This window comes from Staurois parvus, unplaced genomic scaffold (assembly GCF_062004578.1).
Source record: "Staurois parvus isolate SC_StPar_1 unplaced genomic scaffold, SC_StPar_1.0 ptg000232l, whole genome shotgun sequence".
NCBI classification, from domain to species: domain Eukaryota; kingdom Metazoa; phylum Chordata; class Amphibia; order Anura; family Ranidae; genus Staurois; species Staurois parvus.
Genome location: NW_028318028.1, coordinates 4,476,739 through 4,504,237, shown reverse-complemented (window position 1 = coordinate 4,504,237; position 27,499 = coordinate 4,476,739). Strand labels below are relative to the sequence as shown.

Genomic DNA, 27,499 nt, shown 5'->3' with positions numbered 1-27,499 from the left:
TGACGGCAGGGACTACCGCCCCTTTACATTTTATTTGCTTGACTCGGGAGCATCGGGAGGACTTGTGGATTTGGCACGTTTTTTTGGATTCTTTTAACGAGCGGGCTCTGTGGATGTCTGGCCCAGTCACCAATTTTGACTTGGAATTGTTCACAGATGCGGCAGCTTCCGTGGGATATGAGGCTTTTTTCGGGGGTGGTGGAGTGCGGCTCCATGGCCTGCTTCCTGGTGGGAGGCAGGTTTTCTTCGTAACTTGGTGCTGTTGGAACTTTTTCCGGTGGTATTGGCGGTCGAGGTTTGGGGGGACAATTTTCGGAATCAAAAGGTTCGTTTTCACTGTGACAATTTGGGGGTGGTTCAGGTCATCAACCGGGTCTCGGCTTCCTCGCGGCCGGTGGTTGGCTTGCTTCGCCATTTAGTGTTGCGTTGCCTGCAGCTGAACATTTTTCTCCATGCTGTGCATCTCCCTGGGGTTGACAACACTCTGGCTGATGCTTTGTCTCATTTTCAGTGGGACAAATTCCGAGAGTTGGCGCCGGCAGCGGAGCAACGCGGGGTTCCTTGTCCCAACTGGCTGTGGGAGATTGCCTTGGGGTCGTGGCAGGCTGGATCCGGTGGTCGGTGAGTGAGGCGACATGGTCTGAATACTCTAAGGTCTGGCGGGAGTGGCTGGACCTGCTAAAATGGGTCAATATTGATCCATGGGGGCCAGAGGTGGGTTTGGCAGTGTTGTACTTCTTGGCGAGGAACTTGGAGCGGGGGGTGTCGGCTGCTGCAGTGGATCGTCGGCTGGCTGGTTTGGCCTTCTTCTTTAAGTTACAAGGGTGTCGGGATTTCATGAAAGATTTTTGGGTTCGACAGGCTCTTCGGGGTTACCGTAGGGCTCATTGCCGTAGGGATTCCCGTCGTCCGGTGTCCTTCGAGTTGTTAGGGTCTTTGTTTGCGCATCTGCGGTCTGTTTGTTCATTGGACTTTGAGGTGTGCTTGTTTCGGGCAGCCTTTGCAGTGGCCTTTTTTGGGGCATTGCGTATTGGTGAGCTTGTTAGTCCGTCCAAATCGGTTCTTGGGGGGTTGTTTGTGGATGACGTCTTGTGCTCTGGTGAATGGGTGGAGGTGTTCGTCCGTCGGTCTAAGACAGACCAATTGGGTCGTGGTGCGCGGTTGCGGTTTTTTGCCCTTCCAGCATCGCTGGTGTGCCCAGTGCGTGTGGTTTGAGAGTTTCTGTCCCGTCGTCCGGTCAGGCAGGGGGCTTTTTTCATGCATGCTGATGGGTCCCCTTTAACTCGCTTTCAATTTGTGTCAGTTTTTCGTCAGTGTTTAACGGCTGTTGGTTTGGATGCGTCTTTGTGTGCTTCGCACTCGTTTCGGATAGGGGCTGCTACAGAGGCCGCCCGGTGGGGTTTGTCGGATGAGCCGGTAAAACGTATTGGTAGGTGGGATTCACAGAGATTTTGCGTGTACGTTCATCCGCATCTGTTGGGGAACTAGGGGTGGGTCCCGTGTTTTGTCTCTGCGGCTGGGGGAGTCTGTTCTGTCTCTGTGATGTTTTGGTGGTTGTTATTGTTCTTTTATTTCAGATGGAGCGGTGTGCCTGGTGTGGATCCTGGGTCATTCCTACGTGTTTTGGGGGACCAGGCAGGCTGATGTGAGGTCTAATGGTCGGCAGCTGGGGTTGCCTAGGCAGGAGGCTTGTGTCCACTGGATAGGTGTGCTGGGTATGTTGTGGGGTCGTGTGCTACCTGAGATGCAGTGTTTCGCTTGCCTGGATAGACCACCGGATGTTCTGGTGCTTCATGCGGGTGGCAACGATCTAGGGGTTAGGTCCATGCGGGAGCTGGTTCGGGATGTCAAGCTGGACTTTCATCAATTATGAAGGGATTATCCGGAGAAGGTGTTGGTGTGGTCAGACATGGTCGCCTGCACCTCTTGGCGTTTGGCGCGGTCGGTGGAGTGGCTCAATAAGGCTCGGATCAAGGTCAACAAGGAGGTGGGGCGCTTCTTTATTCGCAATGGGGGGTTGGTGGTTCGGCATTTGGAGTTGGAGGTAGATACTTGGTGGTATCTTTGGAGTGATGGGGTGCATCTTAATGCAGTTGGGATTTATGGTCTCTGGGTTTACAGGACGGAGTTCAGAGGGCAGTTCGTTTGTGGTGGGGCACGCATGGGTAAGGGCTTACCCAGCGTGCTGTGGCGGTTGTTGGTCTTTGGAGGCGGTTCTTATCTTGGAGGTACAGATAATGGTGTGGGACCCATCGGTGGTATGGTGTGCCCGGGGACATTCCAGTTAACCAAGGTTTAACTGGAAGGTGGTGGTGCTGCACTGCGGACAGTATGGTTGTCTCCGAGCTGGTTGGTTGCGGCTGGAGGCCTAGTGTAATATGGTTGTCCGCAGGTGCATTTCGGATCATTTTTTGGGGGTTGCCTTCGAAGACCAACAACAACTCTGTATGTTTTTGTTATAAGGAATGGTTGGTGTGTTTAAAACTTGATTCGTTAATAAAAGGCCGTGTTGGCCATTTTACTCCAAAATTGGTGTTATGTTTTCTGTAAGTATAATTATAAAAGGGGGGTTGGAATGGAAGGGTAATGGTGGTGTAGTGGGGTCTGGATGAACCTATCACTGGTGCAGGGGCGGACTGACCATTTGGAAACTAGGGCACTGCCCGAGGGCCCGGGGTCAATAGGGGGCCCCGTGAGATGCCCCTGGTATATTTTTCATAGGCTTTTTTGAGTTTGGGCAAGGACACAGGGGCCCCATGATCCCCTATTGCCCGGGGGCCCCATGAGTTGTCAGTCCGCCCCTGCTCTGGTGCACTAGTCATGTGTTTGACTTTCTTACATGAGTCATTTTTCACTATCTTTTTGAAAGTAATGCTTGGTCCACTGAAAGTAATTGCTTCAGTCCACATAAATTCAGGATTTTCTCCATTCAAGACTCAGGGGATTTCATTTTTAAAGATGAATTGATCAGTTGTAGCAATCTTCATCATAAATCCAAAATAAAACTTCCAACAGCAGTGGTTTGCTTTCACTATTTTGCTGTAGGCTGACCCCACATTGCCTTTAATACAGCAGTTACTCTGATCATTCAGTACGTAATTCCACTGAACAGAACCCTAAGATGGTTTAGATAGTATCAACTTGATATTAATGAGATCATCTGTTCAGACAAAGCAGCAGGACAAATTCTTGCCAGTATCTTCGCCATGAAAGTAGAAAGTTCTTTACATCCATATATGTTATAGCCTTCAGCTTAGTATAAACAACCGTTTCAATAAAATTCAAATTATGACTGAAGTGATAACTGTCACTCACCCCTCTAATTGTATGCTCAATTTATGTTATTCTACCCCGCCTAAGGAAGAGTGTGCAAATACTCTGACAGCCAATAAGCTTTGCTATGCAAAGTCATTGTGTAGCATCTCACCTCAGGAGTTACATATATACAGATGGTTTTAAAATGATTATTGGGTTTAAATGCCTCTTTCTGGTTTTAAGATAAAGATCAAAAGATAAAAAATAATGAAAATAAGAAAAAAAAAGTATGAAATAGAATAGAAATAAAGTAGAATGGTAAAAAAAAAATATCACAATGTAAAGTTCGGTGCTTGATTAAAATAATGGACTGTCTTTATTGAATTCTTTGTAATTCATGTATGTGGTATCAACACAAAATAGCTTTTCAGGGCATACTATCCTCCCCCACTAACCAACGGTTTCACATAAATTGTTTAGATTTCTCATCCTTCTGTCCTTCACTTGCAAACAAGTATTTCTGGTCACACAGATTCCAACATCTGAAAGACAAGAAATTCTCAAACAAATGTTCAATAGCCAAGCCCTTAACCATTGTGTTTGAAGATATAAGACAAGGTGCTATTTACATTTTTACAGTTTCAAGCTAATTCACCCCCACTGTCATAGAGGGCTAATTTGTATTCAAAGACAGATCTGAAAGATCCTCACCTCCTGCTGTCCCTGTATTTCTTGCATCCTCTAATCTCTTCAGTTGCTCCCATAATATTTCACGTTCTACCTTCATTTTATCATATTCAATTTTCAAATGGTCATATTCCTGTTTCAACTGATAAAATGGTATCCAGGTTCTGGACTTATTATTTTGATTAGCTTTGTTTTGCACTTAGGCTCACAAGTCTTTGACCTGATAAATCCGACTTGGCTGTTTGAATTATTTGTCCTAAACAATGTGGCTACATCAACTTTTACAGCCTGCTTGTTTCATTGTCTCCATAAATGATCTGCTCTTAACAAAATGTCATTTAAATCATGAGGATTTGGGGTAACCAATAAAATATTTTCCTGAATATCCTCATGCAAAGCATCTAGAACCATACTCCTGTGTATCAAGCCTCCATGCTCAAATGCAGCACTACTACCAACCAACATCTCCATGATAGTAGCTATCCTCTGTGACAATTCAGAGGGAGAGTCTTTCAGCATTTATTTGATCCTCCCATGAATGATCTGTTTTTAACAAAATGTTATTTAAATCATGAGGATTTGGGGTAACCAATAAAATATTTTCCTGGATATCCTCACGCAAAGCATCTAGAACCATACTCCTGTGTATCAAGCCTCCATGCTCAAATGCAGCACTACTACCAACCAACATCTCCATGATAGTAGCTATCCTCTGTGACAATTCAGAGGGAGAGTCTTTCAGCATTTATTTGATCCTCCCACGAATGATCTGCTTTTAACAAAATGTCATTTAAATCATGAGGATTTGGGGTAACCAATAAAATATTTTCCTGGATATCCTCACGCAAAGCATCTAGAACCATACTCCTGTGTATCAAGCCTCCATGCTCAAATGCAGCACTACTACCAACTAACATCTCCATGATCGTAGCTATCCTCTGTGACAATTCAAAGGGAGAGTCTTTCAGCATTTATTTGATCCTCCCATGAATAGTAACATCAGAACGTATGTACAATACATACAGTAATTCCAGTAATATATCTCTTGTCGATAGAGGCTGAATACAGATTCTAAACCAAAGGCCACGACCTATGGAATTTTGCACAACTCTTTCTACATCAGATGGATTTAGAGTGTACATATCTCTGGAATGCTGAAAGTCAAAACATTTTAAAAATCTGTTTAAATCATGGTGAGGAACCATTCCTATTTCTTTGAGGATTTTGCCTAATTATTTTGTTTCAAAGGTTTCATTACAAGACGTACTTCACTGGTATTTTTATTATTATTATTGTTGTAAACTGTGGCAGTCACAGTGGGTGCAGCTGGCAATGAATTATCAGATTTGATATGAGGTTCTTTATCATTTAATGGAAAGTTTGAGTTTGTATCAGGGGCGGACTGACAACTCATGGGGCCCCGGGCAATAGGGGATCATGGGGCCCCTGTGTCCTTGCCCAAACTCAAAAAAGCCTATGAGAAAGGTACCAGGGGCATCTCATGGGGCCCCCTACTGACCCCGGGCCCTCGGGCAGTGCCCGAGTTTCCAAATGGTCAGTCCGCCCCTGGTTTGTATTTTGCAGCAGATCACTGGATTTTAGATTTGATGCATATTTGTGAATTTCTCTCTAATTCCATAATTCTTAATTTCAGTCTCTCATTTCCTCTGATAATTCATCACAAAGTTTAGCTTTCTCAATCACTGCCTCTCCAATAGTAACTGCATGCAATTATAAATTTACAGCCTCAGCTTGTGATTGGTTTTTTAATATCTCAGAGATCTTGTTCCTACTATCAACTGCATACATACTAGAGATGTAACTGATTATAAAGTGTTTTCTGGATTATGGCTTCAATTTGTTAGTGTATTTTAATCTGCTAGTACATCTAACACATCCTTACCTGCAGACAGACAATGCTGCTGTCTGCTGTGCCTCCTTTGCTATTTCATCCAGACTGAAGACACTCTAATACAGGAGGTATGTTGCCGGCCAGATCACAGGTGAAAACAGAAGAAAAAAGCCTACAAAATAGAGGAAACAATGACAGCCACCACATCTAATGATTGATAATCTGCAATATATTACATTTTTGGTTTTGGTTTTAATTCCCCTTTAAAAATCACAAGTCTTGCGTCACTGTCTTAATTTGACTGGATTTTTTATTGACTGATGAGTCCAGTTACTGTTATGTCTGTTGCTCTTTCAGTCATTATATTACCTGTTCAGTATATCTGTTTTCTTACATTCATCAGTCTGTCAAATCTTACCTGTTTTATATCTCGATGATGATGCCGATGATACAGTATGAGCTCAGTTAAAGAGCTTCTGGACATCTAGACTTAAGCCTTTAAACCACAGTGACTCGCTCTCCTAACTAATTAAATATAATAAACGCACGACTTTATGTAGTTTACAACAAGGGAGGACTCATAATTAAGGGCACTTGTTAAATATAATTTGGCCTTTAATCCACATCCAAACCCTTTTGACACTTGTACAGTTTAGAGAAGAATTTAACTGTATTTTTCCATGCTCCACCCTTGGCTTTATCCTTCCAGTTAAACAAGTGGGGATTATTGTTCACCTTGTCAGTCAATCCAGGGTATTACTTTATATAGAAATATGAAATAACAATATTGTTTAAAAAAAATTCTTTTTTTAACTTATTATGTATGGGTATAGCTTTTATTGACAACTTAAAGCGGTTCTAAAATCATAAAGGTTTTTTTTTTTACCTTAATGCATTCTCTGCATAAGGGCAAGAAAACCTTCTACAATATGATCAGCTTCCCCCAACCTCCCCTAAATACTTACCTGAACCTGACCTCGATCCAGGCCTGTGCCTGAGAGCAGCAGTGCTGCTCTCACTCAATCACAGGCTCAGAGACAGCAGCAGGAGCCATTGGTTCCTGATGCTGTCAAGCAACTCCTGTGAGCAGAGAGCTGAACCGAGCCGCACTGTGTGTCAAGGGACACACATACAGTCAGGTCCATAAATATTGGGACATCGACACAATTCTAAGATTTTTGGCTCTATAAACCACCACAATGGATTTGAAATGAAACGAACAAGATGTGCTTTAACTGCAGACTGTCAGCTTTAATTTGAGGGTATTTACATCCAAATCAGGTGAACGGTGTAGGAATTACAACAGTTTGCATATGTGCCTTCCACTTGTTAAGGAACCAAAAGTAATGGGACAATTGGCTTCTCAGCTGTTCAATGGCCAGGTGTGTGTTATTCCCTCATTATCCCAATTACAATGAGCAGATAAAAGGTCCAGAGTTAATTTCAAGTGTGCTATTTGCATTTGGAATCTGTTGCTGTCAACTCTCAAGATGAGATCCAAAGAGCTGTCACTATCAGTGAAGCAAGCCATCATTAGGTTGAAAAAACAAAACAAACCCATCAGAGAGATAGCAAAAACATTAGGCGTGGCCAAAACAACTGTTTGGAACATTCTTAAAAAGAAGGAACGCACCGGTGAGCTCAGCAACACCAAAAGACCCGAAAGACCACGGAAAACAACTGTGGTGGATGACCGAAGAATTCTTTCCCTGGTGAAGAAAACACCCTTCACAACAGTTGGCCAGATCAAGAACACTCTCCAGGAGGTAGGTGTATGTGTGTCAAAGTCAACAATCAAGAGAAGACTTCACCAGAGTGAATACAGAGGGTTCACCACAAGATGTAAACCATTGGTGAGCCTCAAAAACAGGAAGGCCAGATTAGAGTTTGCCAAACTAAAAAGCCTTCACAGTTCTGGAACAACATCCTATGGACAGATGAGACCAAGATCAACTTGTACCAGAGTGATGGGAAGAGAAGAGTATGGAGAAGGAAAGGAACTGCTCATGATCCTAAGCATACCACCTCATCAGTGAAGCATGGTGGTGGTACTGTCATGGCGTGGGCATGTATGGCTGCCAATGGAACTGGTTCTCTTGTATTTATTGATGATGTGACTGCTGACAAAAGCAGCAGGATGAATTCTGAAGTGTTTCGGGCAATATTATCTGCTCATATTCAGCCAAATGCTTCAGAACTCATTGGACGCCGCTTCACAGTGCAGATGGACAATGACCCAAAGCATACTGCAAAAGCAACCAAAGAGTTTTTTAAGGGAAAGAAGTGGAATGTTATGCAATGGCCAAGTCAATCACCTGACCTGAATCCGATTGAGCATGCATTTCACTTGCTGAAGACAAAACTGAAGGGAAAATGCCCCAAGAACAAGCAGGAACTGAAGACAGTTGCAGTAGAGGCCTGGCAGAGCATCACCAGGGATGAAACCCAGCGTTTGGTGATGTCTATGCGTTCCAGACTTCAGGCTGTAATTGACTGCAAAGGATTTGCAACCAAGTATTAAAAAGTGAAAGTTTGATTTATGATTATTATTCTGTCCCATTACTTTTGGTCCCTTAACAAGTGGGAGGCACATATGCAAACTGTTGTAATTCCTACACCGTTCACCTGATTTGGATGTAAATACCCTCAAATTAAAGCTGACAGTCTGCAGTTAAAGCACATCTTGTTCGTTTCATTTCAAATCCATTGTGGTGGTGTATAGAGCCAAAAATGTTAGAATTGTGTCGATGTCCCAATATTTATGGACCTGACTGTAGCCTTGCTCGGAAGTGAGCCTGCAGGTCTGCCCCCATAGCAAGCCACTTGCTATGGAGGAAAACACAGAGGAGGAGAATTGGACAGCGCTGGAGGGGGACCCCAGAAGAGGAGGTTCGGGGGACCACTCTGTACCATAGCACAGAGAGGTAAGAATAATATGTCTATTACTTTCATAAAAAATATAGCTTCACAACCACTGTAAAGCAGACCTGGGTACAAGGGCTTGAAAAAGAAGCATTTACTCTCCAAAACATGTAGGTATGCTCCCCACGCTGCAGCCCCCCCAAGTGTCATGTCAATTCTGGTCCTGTGCAGTCCATGCACTCCAGGGTAGTTCCAGGATTTTCCGTTTTGCTTCTGGTGTCCTACACAGCTCCTAACAGCAGAATCTGCTTCCTGGCTACTGAAGACACACTGAGGTTGAACAGCAAACCACACTGGATGGATGACATGCTCTTACCCTTATGCATCTTGTGAGTTGCCACTTGTGATTTTTAATCATCTTTTCCTACAGCACTTAGTTGGCACCCTCTGCTGTTTCCTTGATATAGAAATTACTTCAGTCTCATTGAGGAACTGCCACAGATATCTTTGGACCCTTTGGACTTTTTAGTATATTCCTACACCCCCACAGCACTATCACACAATTCTCGATAGTTCTCTAGGTACAGGGTATGCAGCCTAGAACCTTGATGTAGTCCAGTCTGCACCCCCAGTACCACCACTAAGAGTAATGAGGATTGGGTAGCATGCATCCAACCCCCTTCCCCTTCACTCAGCTACCCCCTCATCACCCCTCTCCCACGGCCCCACCACTGCTCTGACCTCCACTTCCACCCCACCCTACATTCCTCATACTGAACACTCCGCACCGTTGACCTTACCACCATCGAGGAAGTCTCCAAGATCCTCTCTGATGCCCGCCTCACCACCTGCCCCCTCGACCCTATCCCCTCACAACTCCTACGACCTCCCTCCCCCTTCATCCTACGCTCCCTCACCCACATCTTCAATCTCTCCCTCTCCTCAGGCACTTTCCCCTCCCCTCTGAAACATGCACACATCACCCCCATACTTAAAAAGCCCTCCCTGGACCCCAATGACCCGAACAACCTCAGACCCATCTCCCTGCTCCCCTTTGCATCTAAACTCCTCGAGCGCCTCGTCTACACCCGCCTATGCTCTCACCTCAACGACAACTGCCTCCTCGATCCCCTACAGTCTGGCTTCCGTCCCCTACACTCCACCGAAACCGCCTTATTCAAACTCTCCAACGACCTTCTAACCGCCAAAGCTAATGGCCACTATTCAGTGCTTCTACTCCTTGACCTCTCTGCGGCCTTCGACACAGTCGACCACCCCCTCCTCCTCAAAAAACTACACTCCCTCGGCCTCAGGGATTCTGCTCTCTCCTGGCTCTCATCCTACCTGTCACAACGCTCTTTCAGCGTTACCTATAATGCTACCACCTCCCCCTCACTCCCCCTCTCTGTTGGGTCCCTCAAGGCTCTGTCCTTGGGCCCCTTCTCTTCTCCATCTACACCTCCTCCCTTGGCCAACTCATACACTCTCACGGCTTCAACTACCACCTCTATGCCAACAACACACAAATCTATCTCTCAACCCCCCACCTCACCCCCTCGGTCTCAGCCCGAATCACACACCTACTGAGTGACATATCAGATTGGATGTCGCTCCACTTCCTTAAACTGAACCTCTCCAAAACGGAGTTTCTTGTCTTCCCCCCAGCCCGGACCCCACCCCCCATTGACTTCTCCATCACATCCAACAACGCCAATATCAAACCCGCCCTGCAGGCCAGAGTACTTGGTGTCATTCTGGACTCCAACCTATCCTTCCAGCCCCAAGTCCAATCTTTAACAAACTCGTGCAGACTCCACCTCCGCAACATCGCCAAAATACGTGCGTTCCTAACCCCAGAAACCACTAAACAGCTCATCCACTCCCTCATCGTATCACGACTCGACTACTGCAACTCCCTCCTCACTGGCCTGCCTCGCCGCTGGCTATCCCCGCTTCAGTTGATCCTGAATACGGTGTCAAGGTCCTACCTTTTCCCTGAGGTTATGTTACTCCATGTGCTGGCGTCCATCTTGGATTCTGCTGTGCATGGTGGGAATTCTTTTATGCCTTCAGGTCTCTGAGGTCCATCCCCCAGAGGGGCGTGGCTGATGACATATAAGCCTGTGGCCCGCACATGCTCTTTGCACTTGTGTCTTGTGTCTTGGTGTCGCTATTACTCTGTTCTGACTCTCCTGGTATCTGATTCGGCTTGTGACTTGACTATTCTTTGTATTCTCCTTTGATCTGACCCTCTGTTGCTGAACCCGGCTCGTGACCTGTGATTCTCGTCTGCTGTCCTGTACTGTTTTGTCCTGTTGTTGTTGACCCCGGCCTGTCTGACTACTCTTTTGTCTCTTCCACCAGCTACACGCCATTGGCAGCGGCCATTACCGCAGCTGAGGTGTCTCGGGGGCCGCGACCTGGTTCCTGGCTGCGTCAAGTCCATCCCCACCATCAGGGGCCCTGGTGATGGGCAGCCTGGGACTTAGACTCCGCGCCCTGAGGGACTTCGATCTTTGGGTGGTGGTTGTCGTCAGTCAGTGCGTTACATTGTTAGGCCTGCCTGTCCGTTCCTCGGCTCCTGCCCTGACATACGGCTGCCAGACTCATTCACCTTTCCAACCGCTCCGTTTCCGCCAATCCCTCCACTGGCTTCCGATTGCGCAATGGATCAAATTCAAAATCCTAACATTGACGTACAAAGTCGTCCACCATACTGCCCCGAACTACATCACTGACCTAATATCCAAGTACCGCCCAGCATGCACACTCCGCTCCTCACAAGACCTCCTTCTCTCTAGTTCCCTGGTCTCCTCCTCCCATGCCCGCCTCCAGGACTTCTCCAGGGTGTCACCCATCCTCTGGAACTCCCTGCCCCAACCCATCAGATTATCACCTACTCTCCTCTCCTTTAGGAGCACCCTGAAAACCCATCTCTTCAGGGAAGCCTACCCTACCCCCTGCTAACTTAACCGACCTCCTCCACTCTTCCTACCACTCCATCCCCCACAACTATCTCCTCCTGTACCACTATCCCCTCCCTCCTAGATTGTAAGATCCAAAGAGCAGGGCCCTCGATCCCCTCATGTTTTGCATTGTATTGGTATTGTTCTGTCACATGTTCTGTCCCCCTTTGTAATGTACAGCGCTGAGCGAACTATTGGCGCTTTATAAATACTGTATAATAATAATAATGCTGTTTTTAAGTAAAGTAGTTTTACGTTCAGGGCTCTTGATGCCAAAAAATTTGAAATAAATTATGATCACAAAGAGATCTATTTATAAAACCAAAGTTGTGTGAATGTCACAAGCATTCACCCACCCTTCATACATTCTGACTGTATTTTGCTTAATATGTTGACTTACGATTGGCAGCTCCATCTTGTGGCCATAATGCTTTTCTCTGAAATACTTCCAACAGAAAACACTACATTATGGCCATTAGATGGAGCTGATGTTCATAGGAAATCAACATGTTAAGCAAAACACTGCATTGTGGCCGCTAGAGGCAGCTGACGATCATAGAAACCGAGATATTAAGAAAAATAGAATCAGAATTCTCGATGGCCTGTGATATGCGTCCAACAATTTTTTCTATAAATAGTCCCCACATTTTCTTGCCCTTGACTATTCCCTAAATAACTCCATTCTGAACCCTTAAAGTTCAACTTCAGGCTAAATTTTTATTAAAAAGAAAACAAAAACAGTTCTGGCTGCAGTACTCACCTTCAATCCATCCAGAGATGTGTCCTCAAGTGCTGTTCACCACCAAAAAATGCTGCCAAGTGCTATTCAACCTAGAAGACTGAGCACATACTATGTGTACAGAACATTATGTCCCTACCACCATAGATCATGCAAGTACTGATCTCCTTATCAGTGAAGAATGCCTAGGTCAGAGAAGATGCAAGGAGAAAGAGGACATTCTGCATTACATGACCAGACCAAAGAGTTCAGAAAAGTAATTATGAAAAAAAAACAGAAAAACACATTTCCAGTGAGAGCCACCTGTTGGTAGTTCAATTGGGGGGAGACGGAGCCCAGAGTTGGACCTTAAATCTTCCTCTACCCAGATCCTAGCACTTCATTTAAAGAATATATAAATTTGAAATTTCATATTCCTGATATGTGCCTGCTGTACCATGTACTTGTATGAAAAAGTATCCTCTTCTTTTTGCATTGTGTGAAATCCCTGGTGTTCCTGCCAGTCCCTCCTTTTGTTATTAAAAACTGACCACACTAGGCATTAGAGCACAGCGTGGTCAGTTCCCTGGCTGTGCTGCAAACTCAGAGTGCTCTCCTTCAATGATCAGACTTCTGCTGACACGCCCTCCCCCCCTGCACAGCCATTCACTGGGAAGTTCAATGTGCTGCTATTTCTCCTCCTCCAGCTCTTTGTTGTCAGCTGCATAAGGTGCTTAGAAGGTATGTGATCACTTATAAAATGGTAGTAGTATTTATACTATTTTGTATATCTATACACAAATATTTTACTATTCATTTCTATTTTAAACTAAATGAGTTGTTTTATAAGGCGAGGATTCACATATACTTTAACCTCTAAGCAAAGCTGAAAAGTCATTTTACTGCAGGGCAAAACACAAGTGGTACCCAGCGTAATTCCACCCACTTCATGTGATCCCTGGGCATCATGGACAAACCCTGGGGATATGTCATCATGTTGACCTGGGCTCACAGTACAATGTTGCAGAGAACTACAGTACATTGATATCATTCCCTTCTTCACTGAGGACCAACAACTCGTCAGCTGACCGACCAGAGATGTGGACCCCACTCACCACCTGACTGACCAGAAGACACATGAGAAAAGGTATGGATACTAAGCATATTAAAAATGAAATATGAGGGGTACCAAACCTGAAGTTGCCCATTTGCCATTCCCACTTACTGTGTGACACCCTACTATGCACTATAGTTAGGTTCAGGGTTGGCCCTCATTCTGATTTCTCTGCTGGACCCAAAGTACCACAGCTTGACACTGCACAGAATCACTAGTGATCTGTTGATCTTGTGACACAGAAATGTAAAGGGGTTATTTGATATCCTTTGTATGATGATGTCATAACTGCCTGCCCATCTCCCTTAACGTACTAGCAATTACAGAAACCTAGCTTCAAGCATCAGATTGTTCTCCTGTAGTACTTTCCTATGGAGGCCTTCTCCGGACTCACTTAGCCGGACCGAGTGGTCAGAAAGGAGGTGGAGTTGGTTTACTTCTATCTCCATTGAGCACCTTTCAAGTCCTCCCTAACCCTCCCTCTCTATACTTCTCTTCTTTCAAGACTATCTGCATTCGGCTGTTTTATCCCATTTCTCTGAAGATTGCAGTGATCTACCGACCTCCTGAACCGGTGTCGTACTTTCTTGATGACTTCTCTGCTTGGTTACCCTACTTTCTCTCCTCTGAAATGCCCACTATCATTCTTGGAGATTTTAGCATCCCCATTAAAAACTTGCCATCCTGAGGATTTACCCCCCTTCCTGACTAGGCCTGTTTGCTATTCGGCGCTGCACTATTTCAACTGGTAATTGCGTGGTCATGCAATGCTGTACCTAATCGAAATTTACATCCTTTTTTTCACACAAATAGAGCTTTCTTTTGGTGGTATTTGATCACCTGTGTGCTTTTTGTTTTTTGCACTATAAACAAAAAAAAGGCCAAAAATTTTGGAAAAAAATTATATTTTTTTACTTTCGGCTATAAAAAATATATAGTAACCTCAAAGTTATTCATAAATTTAGGCCAAGATGTATTCTGCTACATGGTTTTGGTAAAAAAAAATCCAAATAAGTGTATATTGATTGCTTTGTGTGAAAGTTATAGCGTCTACAAACTATGGTATAGATACTGTAATTTACGCCACTTGTTTGCTATACAGCGCTACACCAGTTTAACTGACAATTGAGCGGTCATGCAATGCTGTACATAAATTAAATTTCTGTCCTTTTTTTTCACACAAATAGAGCTTTCTTTCAGTGGTATTTGATCACCTGTGCACTTTTTATTTTTTGCGCTATAAACAAAAAAAAGACAGAAAATATTTAGTTTTTTTCAAAATTTTCAAATTTCTGGCATAAAAAATATCCAAAAAAACTCAAATGTTGTCATAAATTTAGGTCAAAATGAAACCTGCTACATGTTTTTGGTAAAAAAAATCCCAATAAGTGTATATTGACTGCTTTGTGTGAAAGTTCTACTGTCTACAAACTAATACAAAAGTACAAACACCCCAAATAACCCCTTTTTGGAAAGTAGACACCCTAAGCTATCTTCTGAGAGGCATATTGAGTCCATAAGTTCTTGACAAAAACTTTTTTTTTTTACACAAAGTTGTCACTTAAATTATATATTTCTCACACAAGCCATGGGTATATGTGGCAGCAGAGAACATGGGCATATGATGAATCGGGTCTGAGGACCAGTACAACCACAATGTTTTTAGTAATGCCCATGTTGAGGGTTAGGCCCAAAAAAACTTTAAAAACCATAATGGATTTCCATGGGAATGGTCTGGCAAGGTTTGAATTTGGGTTGGCGTCAATAAACTATTGTGCATATAAATTGCTTTGATCCACAATCAAGACATACAGATCTTGTGTAAAAAACAGCTAAAACAAATCAAGGGCAGTAGTTAAATTTGCTGTTTCCACCTGAATTCCGGGTTGGACAGTGAATGGGGGAAGTACAGGTGCTGCAGAAATTGTGGGCAACCAATCAGGATTTGCAAGCACATCCGGAAGGATACTAGGGGCTCTACGGGTCTGTGTGCGAATTCTTGGTGACTGCGGGACACTACTTGTGCTTGCTATCGCACCAGCTTGTACTGCCCTTATGGGACTTGCCATAGAGCACCTGGCTGTCAGGGACTGCTTGAACCACTATAAAAAAATTTACCGTCAAGTGCTAGCAGAGATCAGGCCTGATTCTGCCAACACTGCGGTTTTGTGTACAATGTATCAAGTGACAGTAAACAAAACAGCCCTCCTCCCAATTGGTGATCCTCGGCAATCACCGGGCACCTGGCAGGTAATCACCGTCCGGGACCTGGTGATTGACACCTGGGGCCGTGATCGGTGGTGCAGGTAGGGCGCACACCCTCTACCCGGAAATGAAAAATCACATATATATACATGTGATTTTGCACACAGGTGCTGCCGAGTAGCAGTATATCAGCTATACTGTGGTGTGGAAGAGGTTAATGTGAACAACCCAGCTACGTCCCAACTCTTCAACCTAACCTCATCTTTTGCCTTAACACAATGGACACAGTCCTCCACTCACTCTGATGGGAATACATTAGACTTTGTTTTTCCCCATCTTTGCACTCCCTACAATCTCACAAACACCCCCTTTCCTCTCTCTGATCACAATCTCATCACCTACACAGTGTCCTCATCTTCAAACACTCTCTCCAAGTAGCAAACCGTTACCCACAGAAACCTTCACAACTTGAACCCTTTTCTTTTCCACTCTGCAGCTGACCGCCTCTATGACAGAATCTCTCCCCTGTCCTGCCCTGACCTGGCCACTGCTGTCTACAACAGTTCACTTTCAGCCACACTAGACTCACTTGCTCCTCTAACTACACGAAGTATCAGGCCCCGACCATTACAACCGTGGCAGACTGATAACACCAGAAATCTTAAGCAACACAGTCGTGCACTGGAGCGAATGTGGCGTGAAACCAAATCTCAACAAGCATTCACCTTATATAAATCTGCTTTCTTAACATACAATTCCTTCCTCCATGCTGCCAAACAAGCCTACTTTGTCACTCTTATTAATACCTTGTCATCCAGTCCTCATCATCTCTTCTCTACTTTTAACTCTCTACTTTCTCCACCTCCACCCAGTAACTCATTCACTGCTTACGAGATTGCAAATCATTTCAAAAACAAGATTGATGCCATTCGTAAACTAATGTACATTTAGATCTAAATGGGTGCAGGGAGATGGGTCTTAAGTTGTTCAGGCTGTGAGGGTCCAGCGAGGGCTTTGTAAGTACGGAAGTGATCTGTGCATGCTTTAGTGGGATGGGGAAGGCACCATTAGAGAGGGAGAGATTGAAGATGTGAGTGAGGGAGCATAGGACAGAAGAAGAGGGTGACCGTAGTAACTTCTGAGAAAACTTTAGTGACCTCTTCAGTAGTAGCAAAGTTAAAAGAGGAAAGTGTTGAGGGAGGTTTAGTTTAAGGTATACTAAGTGTGATAGATGACTGTGTAGCGGAGATGCATCCTCCTATCAAATGACCCCTCCAAGGTATTTGATAAGAGGCATGGTATTTTACAGATATCATTTTTATCACAGGGTTTTGAAAAAGAAAAAAAGAAAACATTTTTTTATTTTCTTTCTTTATTTTCCAAAAACATGCGACAACAAATGAGATCTGCAAAACACTCACCATGCAAATACCTTGGAGGGGTCATTTTGGGGGTGATTCTACTATCATGGCATTTCAGGGCCAACATTAGAAGCTTATGCCACACATCACCCACTCTTGAAGACCAAGCCTTTTCTGACACTTTTTGTTCACTTGAAAAATTAGGTTTTTTTGCTAAAAATTGACTTTGAACCCCCAAACATTATATATTTTTTTTAAAGCAGAGGCCCTAGAGAATAAAATGGTGGGGGTTGAAATTTTTTTATGTAACACAGTATTTGCGCATCGATTTTTCAAATGCAAATCTTTTGGGAAAAATACACTTTTTAAAATTCTAATGCATAAAAACGCAGTTATTTACCTGTTAACTGTATTTCCAGGAATCTTCTAGAACAGCTTCACATGAGAGATAGGCTCCTCCCAGGAAACACCCATTCCGCCTTCTTTTCCTATAGGTAGCCTCTCTACCTGGGGGACCCTCAGTACAGGAATATGACCGAAGGCCTAGGAGAAAGCATAAAGATGGCAGTAGAAACAATATATCACTAGTTCATTGCATGACGGAACACCAGCATATAAGTGCACAGTAATCGGGAGGGAGTTACGTTGTCCTAGAAGATTCCTGGAAATACAGTTAACAGGTAAATAACTGCATTTTCCCTAGTCATCTTCTAGGACAGCTTCACATGAGAGGATTGAATAGGAATACGTAGATTAGGGCAGGGCTGTCGCTTGCAGGACCTTTCTGCCAAACGCCTGGTCTTTGTTGCTGATCAGGTCCAACCGGTAGTGTCCGGTGAAGGTGCTGAAGCTGGACCACGTTGCGGCCTTGCAGATCTGTCTGGGGGAGGCCCCAGCCTTTTCCGCCCAGGTAGCTGCGGTGGGGTTGAATGCGCCTTTAAGCCAGGTGGAGGTGCCAGTTACGCAGTTTTGTATCCCTCTGAGATGGCCTCTCTTATTCATTTTGTGATGGTGCCTTTGGAGGCATTGTATCCCTTCCTTGGGCCTTGGAATAAGATGAAGAGACTGGATGAGCGCCACCATGTTTCCGTGCACTCAATGTACGCAATTAAGCATCTCCTTATATCAATTTTGTTGTAGTCACCCTCTTTGGCGTTGCTTGGGTTTCTATCAAAGGATGGTATTACTATTTCTTGTGATCTATGGAAATGCAACGTGACTTTTTGTAGGAATGCCAGATCCATGCGGAGGATGATTCTGTCCAACAGAATTGTGCAGTATGGTTCTATTACCGACAGAGCTTGTAGTTCGCTGACTGCGAGCGGAGATCAGAGCTATGAGGAGGGTGGTTTTGATAGTCAAATGCCTGAGAGAGCATTCCTCCAAGGGTTCAAAAGGTTCTTGCTGAAAACTTTTTAGAACTGTGTCTAGGTCCCATATAGGGTACTTTGACATGGACAGAACTCGGCGTCTGGAGATGGCCCTCAGGAATCTGATTACTAAGGGGTCTTCTGCCAATCTCAGCTCCATACAATTAGACAGAGCGGCTAGTTGCACTTTAAGAATATTGGCGGCCAGGTTCTTGTCTGGCCCGACTTGAAGGAATTTGAGTACTGTATTTAGGATGGGGACCCCTGACGACTTGTTCCTGCTTCTCCAGAAGGAAAATATTCTCCAGATTTTGTCATATATGGTGTTTGTCGACTTTTTCCGCCTGTCTAAGATGGTGGCGACTACTCTTTCTGATAACCCTTTTCCAGCTAGCCTGTTCCGCTCAGAAGCCAAGCTGTCAGGGATAGCTTTTCCAGGTGTGGGTGTACCACTGCCCTTTGTGCGAGTAAGTCGCGCGCGGGCAGTATCATCCACGGGCCCGTTAGGCTCAGTTCCTTCATCAGGGAGAACCATGATCTTTTGGGCCAAAATGGAGCAATCCGGATGACCCTGGCTTGGGGTGACTGTATCTTCTGTATCACTCTTGGTAGCAATCTGAATGATGGGAAAACTTAGAGGAGGTCTCTTTCCCATTGTTGGGCTAGTGCGTCTGTCCCTGCGCTCCTGTGGTCCTTTTGCAGGCAGAAGTACTTCTCTAGTTTTGCATTCTTCCTGTTGGCGAAGAGGTCCATGGAGGGAGTACCCCATCTGGTGCAGATTTTGTCGAACATTGTATAGCTGAGGCACCACTCTGACTGGTTGACTTCCTCCCGGCTCAACTGGTCTGCCAGCTGATTTAGATCCCCTTTCAGGTGTAACGCTGTGATGGATTTTAGATTCCTTTCTGCCAAACTCAGGAGGATTTCCGCTAGTTCCATCAGTTTCGAGGATCTCGTGACTCCCTCCCTGTTTAAGTATGTGACCGCCGTTGTGTTGTCGGACAAGATCTGAACCTCTTTCCCTTCTATCTTCTTCTGAAAAGCAGTGAGAGCTCTGAAAATTGCCAATAATTCTCTGAAGTTTGATGACCTCCCTGAGATCTCCGGGTCCCACTTGCCCTGGGTCAGGCAGTCCTCCATATGCACACCCTACCCCCACATGCTTGCATCTGTGGTGATTCTTATTGGGTTGACTTGCTTCCACTTCCTTCCCGCCTTTAGTGTGTGGATGTTCCCCCACCATTCTAGTGATTCTCTCACTTTGTGCGTGAGGCGGATGCTGGAATCTGGGGATGCTTGGCTGCCATCCCAGTGAGAGAAGACGTGGTTCTGCATTGCTCTGGAGTGTAGTTGTGCCCATTGTACCCCTGGTATGGCAGCTGTCATGTGCCCAATAAACTTCATGGTGTTTCTGACTGTGCAGATCGCCATCCCTCGGAAGGTCTTCATGTCTTGTTGTAGTTTGAGTGCTTTCTCTGTGGTCAGGTATAAGCAAGTATTTGTGGAATCCAGAATGTATCCCAGATACGTGATCCTCCTGGAAGGGACTAGCTGTGATTTCTCCATGTTTATTAACCAACCTAGGTTTTCCAGGAAGGATATTGTGTGCTCTACGTGTGATTTCAGGCCTCTTTCTGTGTCCGAAAATAAGAGCAGGTCGTCCAGATAGGGGATGATATTTATCCCCTCTAACTTCACGGCTTGAAGAGGTTTCCTCGGATCTTTGTGAATATTCTTGGAGCTGAAGATAGACTGAAAGGGAGTACATAGAATTGAAATAAGTTCGTTCTTCGTTTGCCTTTTAGTGCGGACCTTAGAAACTTCCTTGATTCTTCCCTTATTGGGACGTGAAGGTATGCGTCCTTTAGGTCTATTGACGTCATAAATGCACCCGGCGGAAGGAGTTCTTTCATCGTGTGTATTGTTTCCATGCAGAATTTTTGGGGCTTTACGAATTCGTTCACCTTCTTCAGGTTGAGTATCATTGTGTAACTTCCAGACGCCTTTCTTCTTAGAACAAAATGAGAGAAAAATCCCCTTCCCCTCTCTTCCTCCTTCAGCTGACAGACCACATTCTGTTGGAGCATCCCTTCCAGGAGGTTCACCTGTCAGGAATGGACTCGCCAATGGTGGTGGGACTCACCTGCCTTGTGGGCTGCAGTACCAAGGCTGGCCAGCGGGTGCTCTCAGCAGCCAGAATCTCACTCCTGCAATCAGGCCATCACCTGAGGCTGATTGCAGGAGGTGTATTTAAGCAAGACCAGGCCTGTGATCAGTGCCTTGGTGTATGTTTCCCATGAGCCCCGGTACCTGCATCCTGTCTGCTTCCTGCCTGATCCTGCTTTGATCCTGACTCTGAACGAACTCCGCCTGTCCTGACCTCGGCTATTCCTGACCACTCTTCCGCTCGCTCCTGGTACCCTGTTTGCCCGTTAGCTACCGACCCGGCCCACCTGACTACATTGTGCTCCATATATATATATATATATATATATATATATATATCAGTTTAGGTTTGGGTTTGTTTCACCTTGTTGTATGTACAGTATTTGTGTTATTTTTGGGTTTGGTTTGTTGCACTGCGTTTATGTTTGTGTTGTCCTTAATAAATTATCTTGTTTACACGCTATACCTGAAGTCTGTGTTTCCCTGTGTCGGTCCACACACTTCTGGTCATTCCTGGAGCCCTGACATCACCAGTGCATCTGTCCTTTCCCTGTCCCTTGGTAAGGGGGTCGCGAAAAACCTCCAAGGGGGGAGTCTTGAAAACTCTATCCTGTAGCCATTGCGAATTGTGTCTAGGATGAATGCGTTCTGGGTAGTCTTCAGCCATTGTGTGTGGAAGTGTCCTAGTCTTCCTCCCACTTGGCTTCGCCAGTCACTTGGGCTGAGTCTTGGATTTGACCTGGTTGGGGTTCAAGAGGAAGCCTCCCTTCTCCCTTCCCCTTTGGAGCCCCAGCCCCTCCTCTATCCCTGAAACATGGCCTCTCTTGTTGTATACTGCCTGTTGGGGCGAAAAAAATGTTGTCCCGTTTGCTTGCTGGGGACTGGAAATCCTTTCCTTTTGACGGCCGACCTCTCTAGGACCAAGGTTAGCTCTGGCCCAAAGAGGAGTTTTCCCTCGAAGGGCAGGCCGTTCGAGGAAGAGCCTGGATTTGGAGGCGACGTCCCACTGCCAGGATTTTAACCAGATAGCTCTTAAGGCTGAATTTATGATCGCAGTCGATCTTGCTGTATATCTGATGGTCTCCGCTGACGCGTCTGCGATAAAAGCCACTGCTTTTTCCAAGACTGATAGTGATTTCAGGATCTCCTCCGCTGACGTGCCTTATTCAAGGTGAGAGTGGAGCTGTCCTAGCCATACATCTAGGGTTCTGGAAACGCAGGTTGTGGCTACTGCCGGTTTAAAGTTCACTGCAGATGCTTCCCACACTCTTTTGAGGACCATGTCTGCTTTGCGGTCCATTGGGTCCTTTAGGGAACCTCCGTCTTTGAAGGATAAGTCCGTCGATTTTGAGATCCTCGAAAGGGGGTCATCTGGTTTCGGGCAGGATTCCCACACAGACGCATCTTCTTCTTTAAACAGAAATCACCTTTTAAGGTTTTTAGGAAAGAAAGCCTTCCTTTCTGGCTCTTCCCATTCCCTTTTTATGGTAGACCATAGGGTGGAATGGATCGGGAATGTGCAGCTGCTTCTCTTTTGTATCCCTGCGTATAGCTGTTCATGCAGAGAGAGATCTGGTTGTTCCTCTTCCAGATCCAGAGTATCATAGATTGCCTTCAAGAGGACTTTCATATCTTCTACTGGTAAAAGGAACCTTTGCGATCTGTGATCCTGGTCTTCCGTCTCGCCTTCCTCCGAGTCGGAAGTACCAGAAGGTTCCTCTCCTTGACCCGCGATGGTGGCCTGGTCTTGCTTCCTTCTCTTTTCCGATGGGGAAATGCCTGATGTGCCAGGTTGAGGCTCATCCGGGGCTGGTTCCTGCCTCTGCTCCCTAAAACTTTGAAAGGTTTTAGACATCTCCTGCATCATGTTTTGTAGAAAATCTTTGAAGAGAGATCCCGACTCTTTCTTAATCAGCCTATCAATACATTCTTGGCACAGCTGCTTTCGCCAAGCGCTAGCTAGCTTCTTCCTGCAGGTAGCGCATTTTTTCTTTGTCTCACAAGGAGTTTCTTTTCCCCCCTATATCCTCCTCCTGTGTTCCCATCTAGGGACAGGGAGACACAAGGTATAGGCCCCTGTAAGCCAAGGACCCCAGGGGACTGTCGTACGTGCACCCACTGGCACCCAGAAAGCCCTAAGGTGCTGGAGAGAGAAGAGGAGGAGAGGGAGGAGAGGGAGGAGAGAAGACCCCATATGCCTTCAGGCCGCCCACCCCAACCCCCGAGACCCCCGCCGGAAGACATAAGGGGTGGGGGGTCAGGAGGGGGAGTGGAAGTGGCAGCCCAAAAGGCTCTTACCTTGCTGCTGGCCTCCCCCAGCTCCTACAGATCTGCCTCCATTCTTGCTGCAGCCTGCCCTCAGTGCGGCTATTTTTACAGGGTTGGTGGGGCTCCGCCCCTCCCTTGAGTCCAGGCACGCCGACTACCCTCTCACGGCCGCTGGTGGATGGAGCAGCCATGGCATGGGGAAAATTTGCGGCCTGCTGCCCATATCCAAGATGGCGGCGGTCCACTTCCTGTTTCTCCGGGGCCAGAAGTGACGTCACAGTCCCGGCGCCTGGAAATTACGCGGTGTCCCAGCCCGCACTTCCTCGTTCCCATGCTGTGGAGATGTTGGGAGGAAGGTAGGCTTTGCCCCACAACATAGTGGCTCTTGCAAGCAGGTCGGCAGAGCGGGCTCTACCCCCTGGAGAGCCCCGCTGGACCGTACAAGGGGTCTGTCTCCCCCAACCCCAAGAGGGTGTGTTCAGGGGAAAAACCTGGGTGAAGCCACCCCACAAGGCTCCTGCCTTGCTGAGAAGAGGAAGAAGGGGGGCCCCATCCAGGGGGCCTCTGTACGCCGCCAGACAGCCAGGAAAATAAATAAAAACAAACGGGCATAGCGTTGTTCCTGGCCGGAGGAAACACTAATACTGAGGGTCCCCCAGGGAGAGAGGCTACTTATAGGAAAAGAAGGTGGAACGGGTGTTTCCTGGGAGGAGCCTATCTCTCCTGTGAAGCTGTCCTAGAAGATGACTAGGGAAAACACAATATATTGCCCAATTGTTGATAAAATATAAAAGATTATGTTACACTGAGTAAATAGATACCAAACATGACATGCTTTAAAATTGCGTATGCCTGTGCAATGGCAACAAAGTACATACATTTTTATTAACGATAGGCGGCACTTTAAAAGCCTTGTCTCCAAATATCACCCAAACGTCCTCTCCACTCCTCCCACGACCTCCTGCTCTCTAGCTCCCTAGTCTCCTCCTCCCATGCTCATCTCCAGAACTTCTCCAAAGCCTCCCCCATCCTCTGGAACTCTCTACCCCAATCTATCTGACTATTGCCTACTCTGCCCACTTTTAGGCGATCTCTGAAAACCTATCTCTTCAGAGAAGTCTATCTCACCTTCAGTTAATAACGGAATCTTGTATTCCTTCTATCAATTCATCACCCAAAGATATTACCTTTTGCACCACCAACTTCCCCCTCTTAGATTGTAAGCTCCAAGGAGCAGGGCCCTCCTAACCCTCTTGTATTGAACTGTATCATTGCTGTATGGTCTCCCTTTATATTGTAAAGTGCTGAGCAAACGTTTGGCGCTATATAAATCCTGTACAGGGGCGGACTGACAACTCATGGGGCCCCCGGGCAATAGGGGATCATGGAGCCCCTGTGTCCTTGACCAAACTCAAAAAAGCCTATGAAAAAGGTACCAGGGGCATCTCATGGGGGACCCTACTGACCCCGGGCCCTCGGGCAGTGCCCAAGTTTCCAAATGGTCAGTCCGCCCCTGATCCTGTATTATAATAATAATAATATGTCCTATCTAGGAAGTTGTGAAGATGTCCAGTTACTTTTAAGTTATATATTTCTCAGCCAGCCATGTTCAGACTATAATAAACTAGACCTGTACTGTGTAAGCTGTGCTCCAAAGGGACAAGCAAAGGGCAAAGGACTAGTGACCAGCATTGCCATTGCAGCTGATCTTTCCATATTACTGACTTACCATGCCTTGTGCTTCACTGTGTTTGTAAGAGAAGGTGGCCATCCTAGTAGAGGTGGTAAACTGATAACTGATGAGGGAGGGGGGTGTAGCTAATATAAAACCTTCCCCCATCTTCTGTACTGCACCATCCTTGCAGGAGGATTCTACAGCACTGAGCTACCTAGAATTTCCTGGGAGAAAGATGATGATGTCACCCTAGTCTTGGTGTCACTAAAACTGGGGAAGAGGTAAGTATACCATTTCACTTTTGTGCCCCCACGGATTTGTTTAAAAAAAGACAAACTCCTGTTCTGGGCCATACAGCATCCAATACATGCCTTGCCATCCGTTCTGTGTTGCATCTCAAAAGTGGGTTTGCTGATGTGAAAAAAATATTTCAGCTGTATGATGTCTCTCTGTGTGTCTGTGAATATTCTGCCTGCTTGTGTCCATGTCTGCTATAATTGCTGTGTAGCTCTCACCTGCAGGAATGCTGGACATAGAGACCCAGGGATTGTGAGATATATAGTTTCTTCACTTGAAATATTAGTTTTCACACAAAAGACAGAGGTCATTCAGTAACCTGTGCAGAGCAATTCCAATTACCTCAAATTTCTCCACAAACAAAAAGTGCTGACATAGGAATGTGAAGATTTAATCCACTATAGCAGGGGTAGGGAAATGTTCAACCTTCCAGCTGTTGCAGAACTCCAAATCCCATAAGGCATTGCACACTCTGACAGTCACAAGCATGACTTCCAGAGATGAATGAGTTATGGAACATGTAGTTTGGCAACAGCTATACCCCTGTACTATAGGTTGTGCAACAAATGGCAGCGTGAAACTACATGATCAATGCACATCTTATGCGGGTGAGAAACACAAGGTGCAGGTAGGAATGTTTGCAATGCCTTTAAGCAAACTAAGGAAATATTAGAACCTCTGTCAGGTTAGTCAATGGCCAATAGCCAGCAGAACAGCAGTTGTCATCTGAACAGGAGGAAAGAGGAAATCTTCACACTGGGACACCCATTCTGATGACAACTGTCTAAGAGGAAATGTGCCTTAACTAAAGCTATGGATACACTTCTAACTAAACAGGCTCAAAAAGGGTCAGGGCATCTAGAACAGATATTTCAGCTGTAGGTATGGCGTGAATCATAAACTCGCTTCTTACATATTTCTTGGTCTCTTGCAGGGACATCACCATGTTTATTATGAAGTGCTTATTCAAACCAATGCTGGCCATATGTCTCCTACTCCTTGCACTGGTCATACTTTTTTACTTCTGGAATAAATCAGATTTTTCTCTACTGCCTTTGAAAAATCAACAAACAGATATTCCTCTTATGAAAAGACAAAACGAGACTCTTGTCCTGGTTTGGGTCTGGCCTTTTGGAGACCATTTTCCGTTGGACAGATGCCAGGCTGAATTTGGTATCTCAGACTGCAAACTAACAGCAAACAGAAATCTCTATGGCATTGCTGATGCCGTGGTCATGCATCATGTAGATATCATGTACGATAAAAGATCAGTGCCCCAGGAGCCAAGACCTCATTTTCAACATTGGGTTTGGTTTAACATGGAGCCACCACTTATCATTACCAACCTACATTGGCTGGATGGCCTTTTTAACATGACATTGACATTTCGCAAGGATGCAGATATCTTCAGACCTTATGGTCAGCTAATAGCCTTTAAAGAGCCACAAAACATCACCATCCCAACCAAATCCAAGCTGGTGGCTTGGGTAGTTAGTAAGTTCTACCCAGGTGTCTGGAGAACAGCATATTATGAAGAACTGAAAAAATATATTCCGATTGATGTTTATGGTAAAGGACACATTGCACTGTCCTGGGATGACTTCAATAAGACCATTTCTCAGTATAAATTCTATCTGGCCTTTGAGAATTCTGTCTTTAAAGATTACATCACTGAAAAACTATGGTCAAATGCATTTGGCACATGGACCTTGCCAGTTGTGCTAGGGACCTCCCGTGAGAACTATGAACGTTTTGTCCCTGGAGATGCTTTTATTCATGTCAATGATTTTCCAAGCCCAAAGGATCTGGCCATGTACCTTCTTGAGTTGGACAAAGATGATGAGAAATACAGAAAGTATTTCAACTGGAGATCTCGATATTATGTAAAGAATGGGGGTGGATGGCAACTTAGTTACTGTCAAGTGTGCATGGCCTTAAAAAATGGTCCTCATTACCAGGTCATTCCTAGCATAGCAAAATGGTTTCTGGGAAATGGCACCTCTTCATAATGAGCTAACAACAAATGATCAAAGACTTGCTATTTTTTCATTTGTACCCTTATATACTAAGTATATAAGTTATATCATTTAAAGCAATGAATGCTTTACTTACATCTTTTTAGTAATGTTTTTATTTGTTGCTTATTTTCACGTAAGGTGGTTTTGCTTGAGCTAAATGTGAAAACGTGGCAATGAAATGCTCCTGGAGTGCACATTGTTCATAAAACATGTCAGGAAGCCTTTTATGTATGCTGTAATAAAACACCTGAGGAACAGACCATGCATTAAAAAAAAATATTTGATAAAAAATATATTTACTGTATTTTTTTTCTGAGTAAAAAAGAACTGTTTATGAAATATAAATATGTCATAGAATATAGATATAGAAGTTGATCAGCTTATACATAGGACTTAATTCCAGACAGATAAGAAAAACACATAAAGTACAGGAATGGCCGGCACTCCGAATGAAATCCAACTGTACACTTCTTTATTAAGGCATGTACAAATCTAAAATAGCCAACACATTTCAGACAAATCAGTCCTTAGTCATGGCTAATATTTATTTATTTCAGGTACTTATAAAGCGCCGTCCATTTACGCAGCACTTTACATATAAATTGTACATTCACATCAGTCCCTAACCCTCAAGGGGCATACAATCTAAGGTCCCTAACTCACATTTATACATACATACTGTATA

At 45.0% G+C, this 27,499-nt stretch overlaps 1 protein-coding gene across 1 annotated transcript in view; it reads left to right on the top strand.

Annotated features, from left to right (window-relative positions):
- LOC149460251 (3-galactosyl-N-acetylglucosaminide 4-alpha-L-fucosyltransferase FUT3-like) overlaps positions 1–27,104 on the top strand; it is a 35,603-nt gene extending 8,499 nt beyond the window's left edge. Inside the window, exon 2 of the mRNA XM_089679920.1 lies at positions 25,731–27,104. Within this exon, the coding sequence (XP_089536046.1) occupies positions 25,741–26,805 (1,065 nt within the window). The 5' untranslated portion in view covers positions 25,731–25,740 and the 3' untranslated portion in view covers positions 26,806–27,104. The remainder of the gene's footprint in view (positions 1–25,730) is intronic.
- The last annotated feature ends 395 nt before the right edge of the window (positions 27,105–27,499 follow it).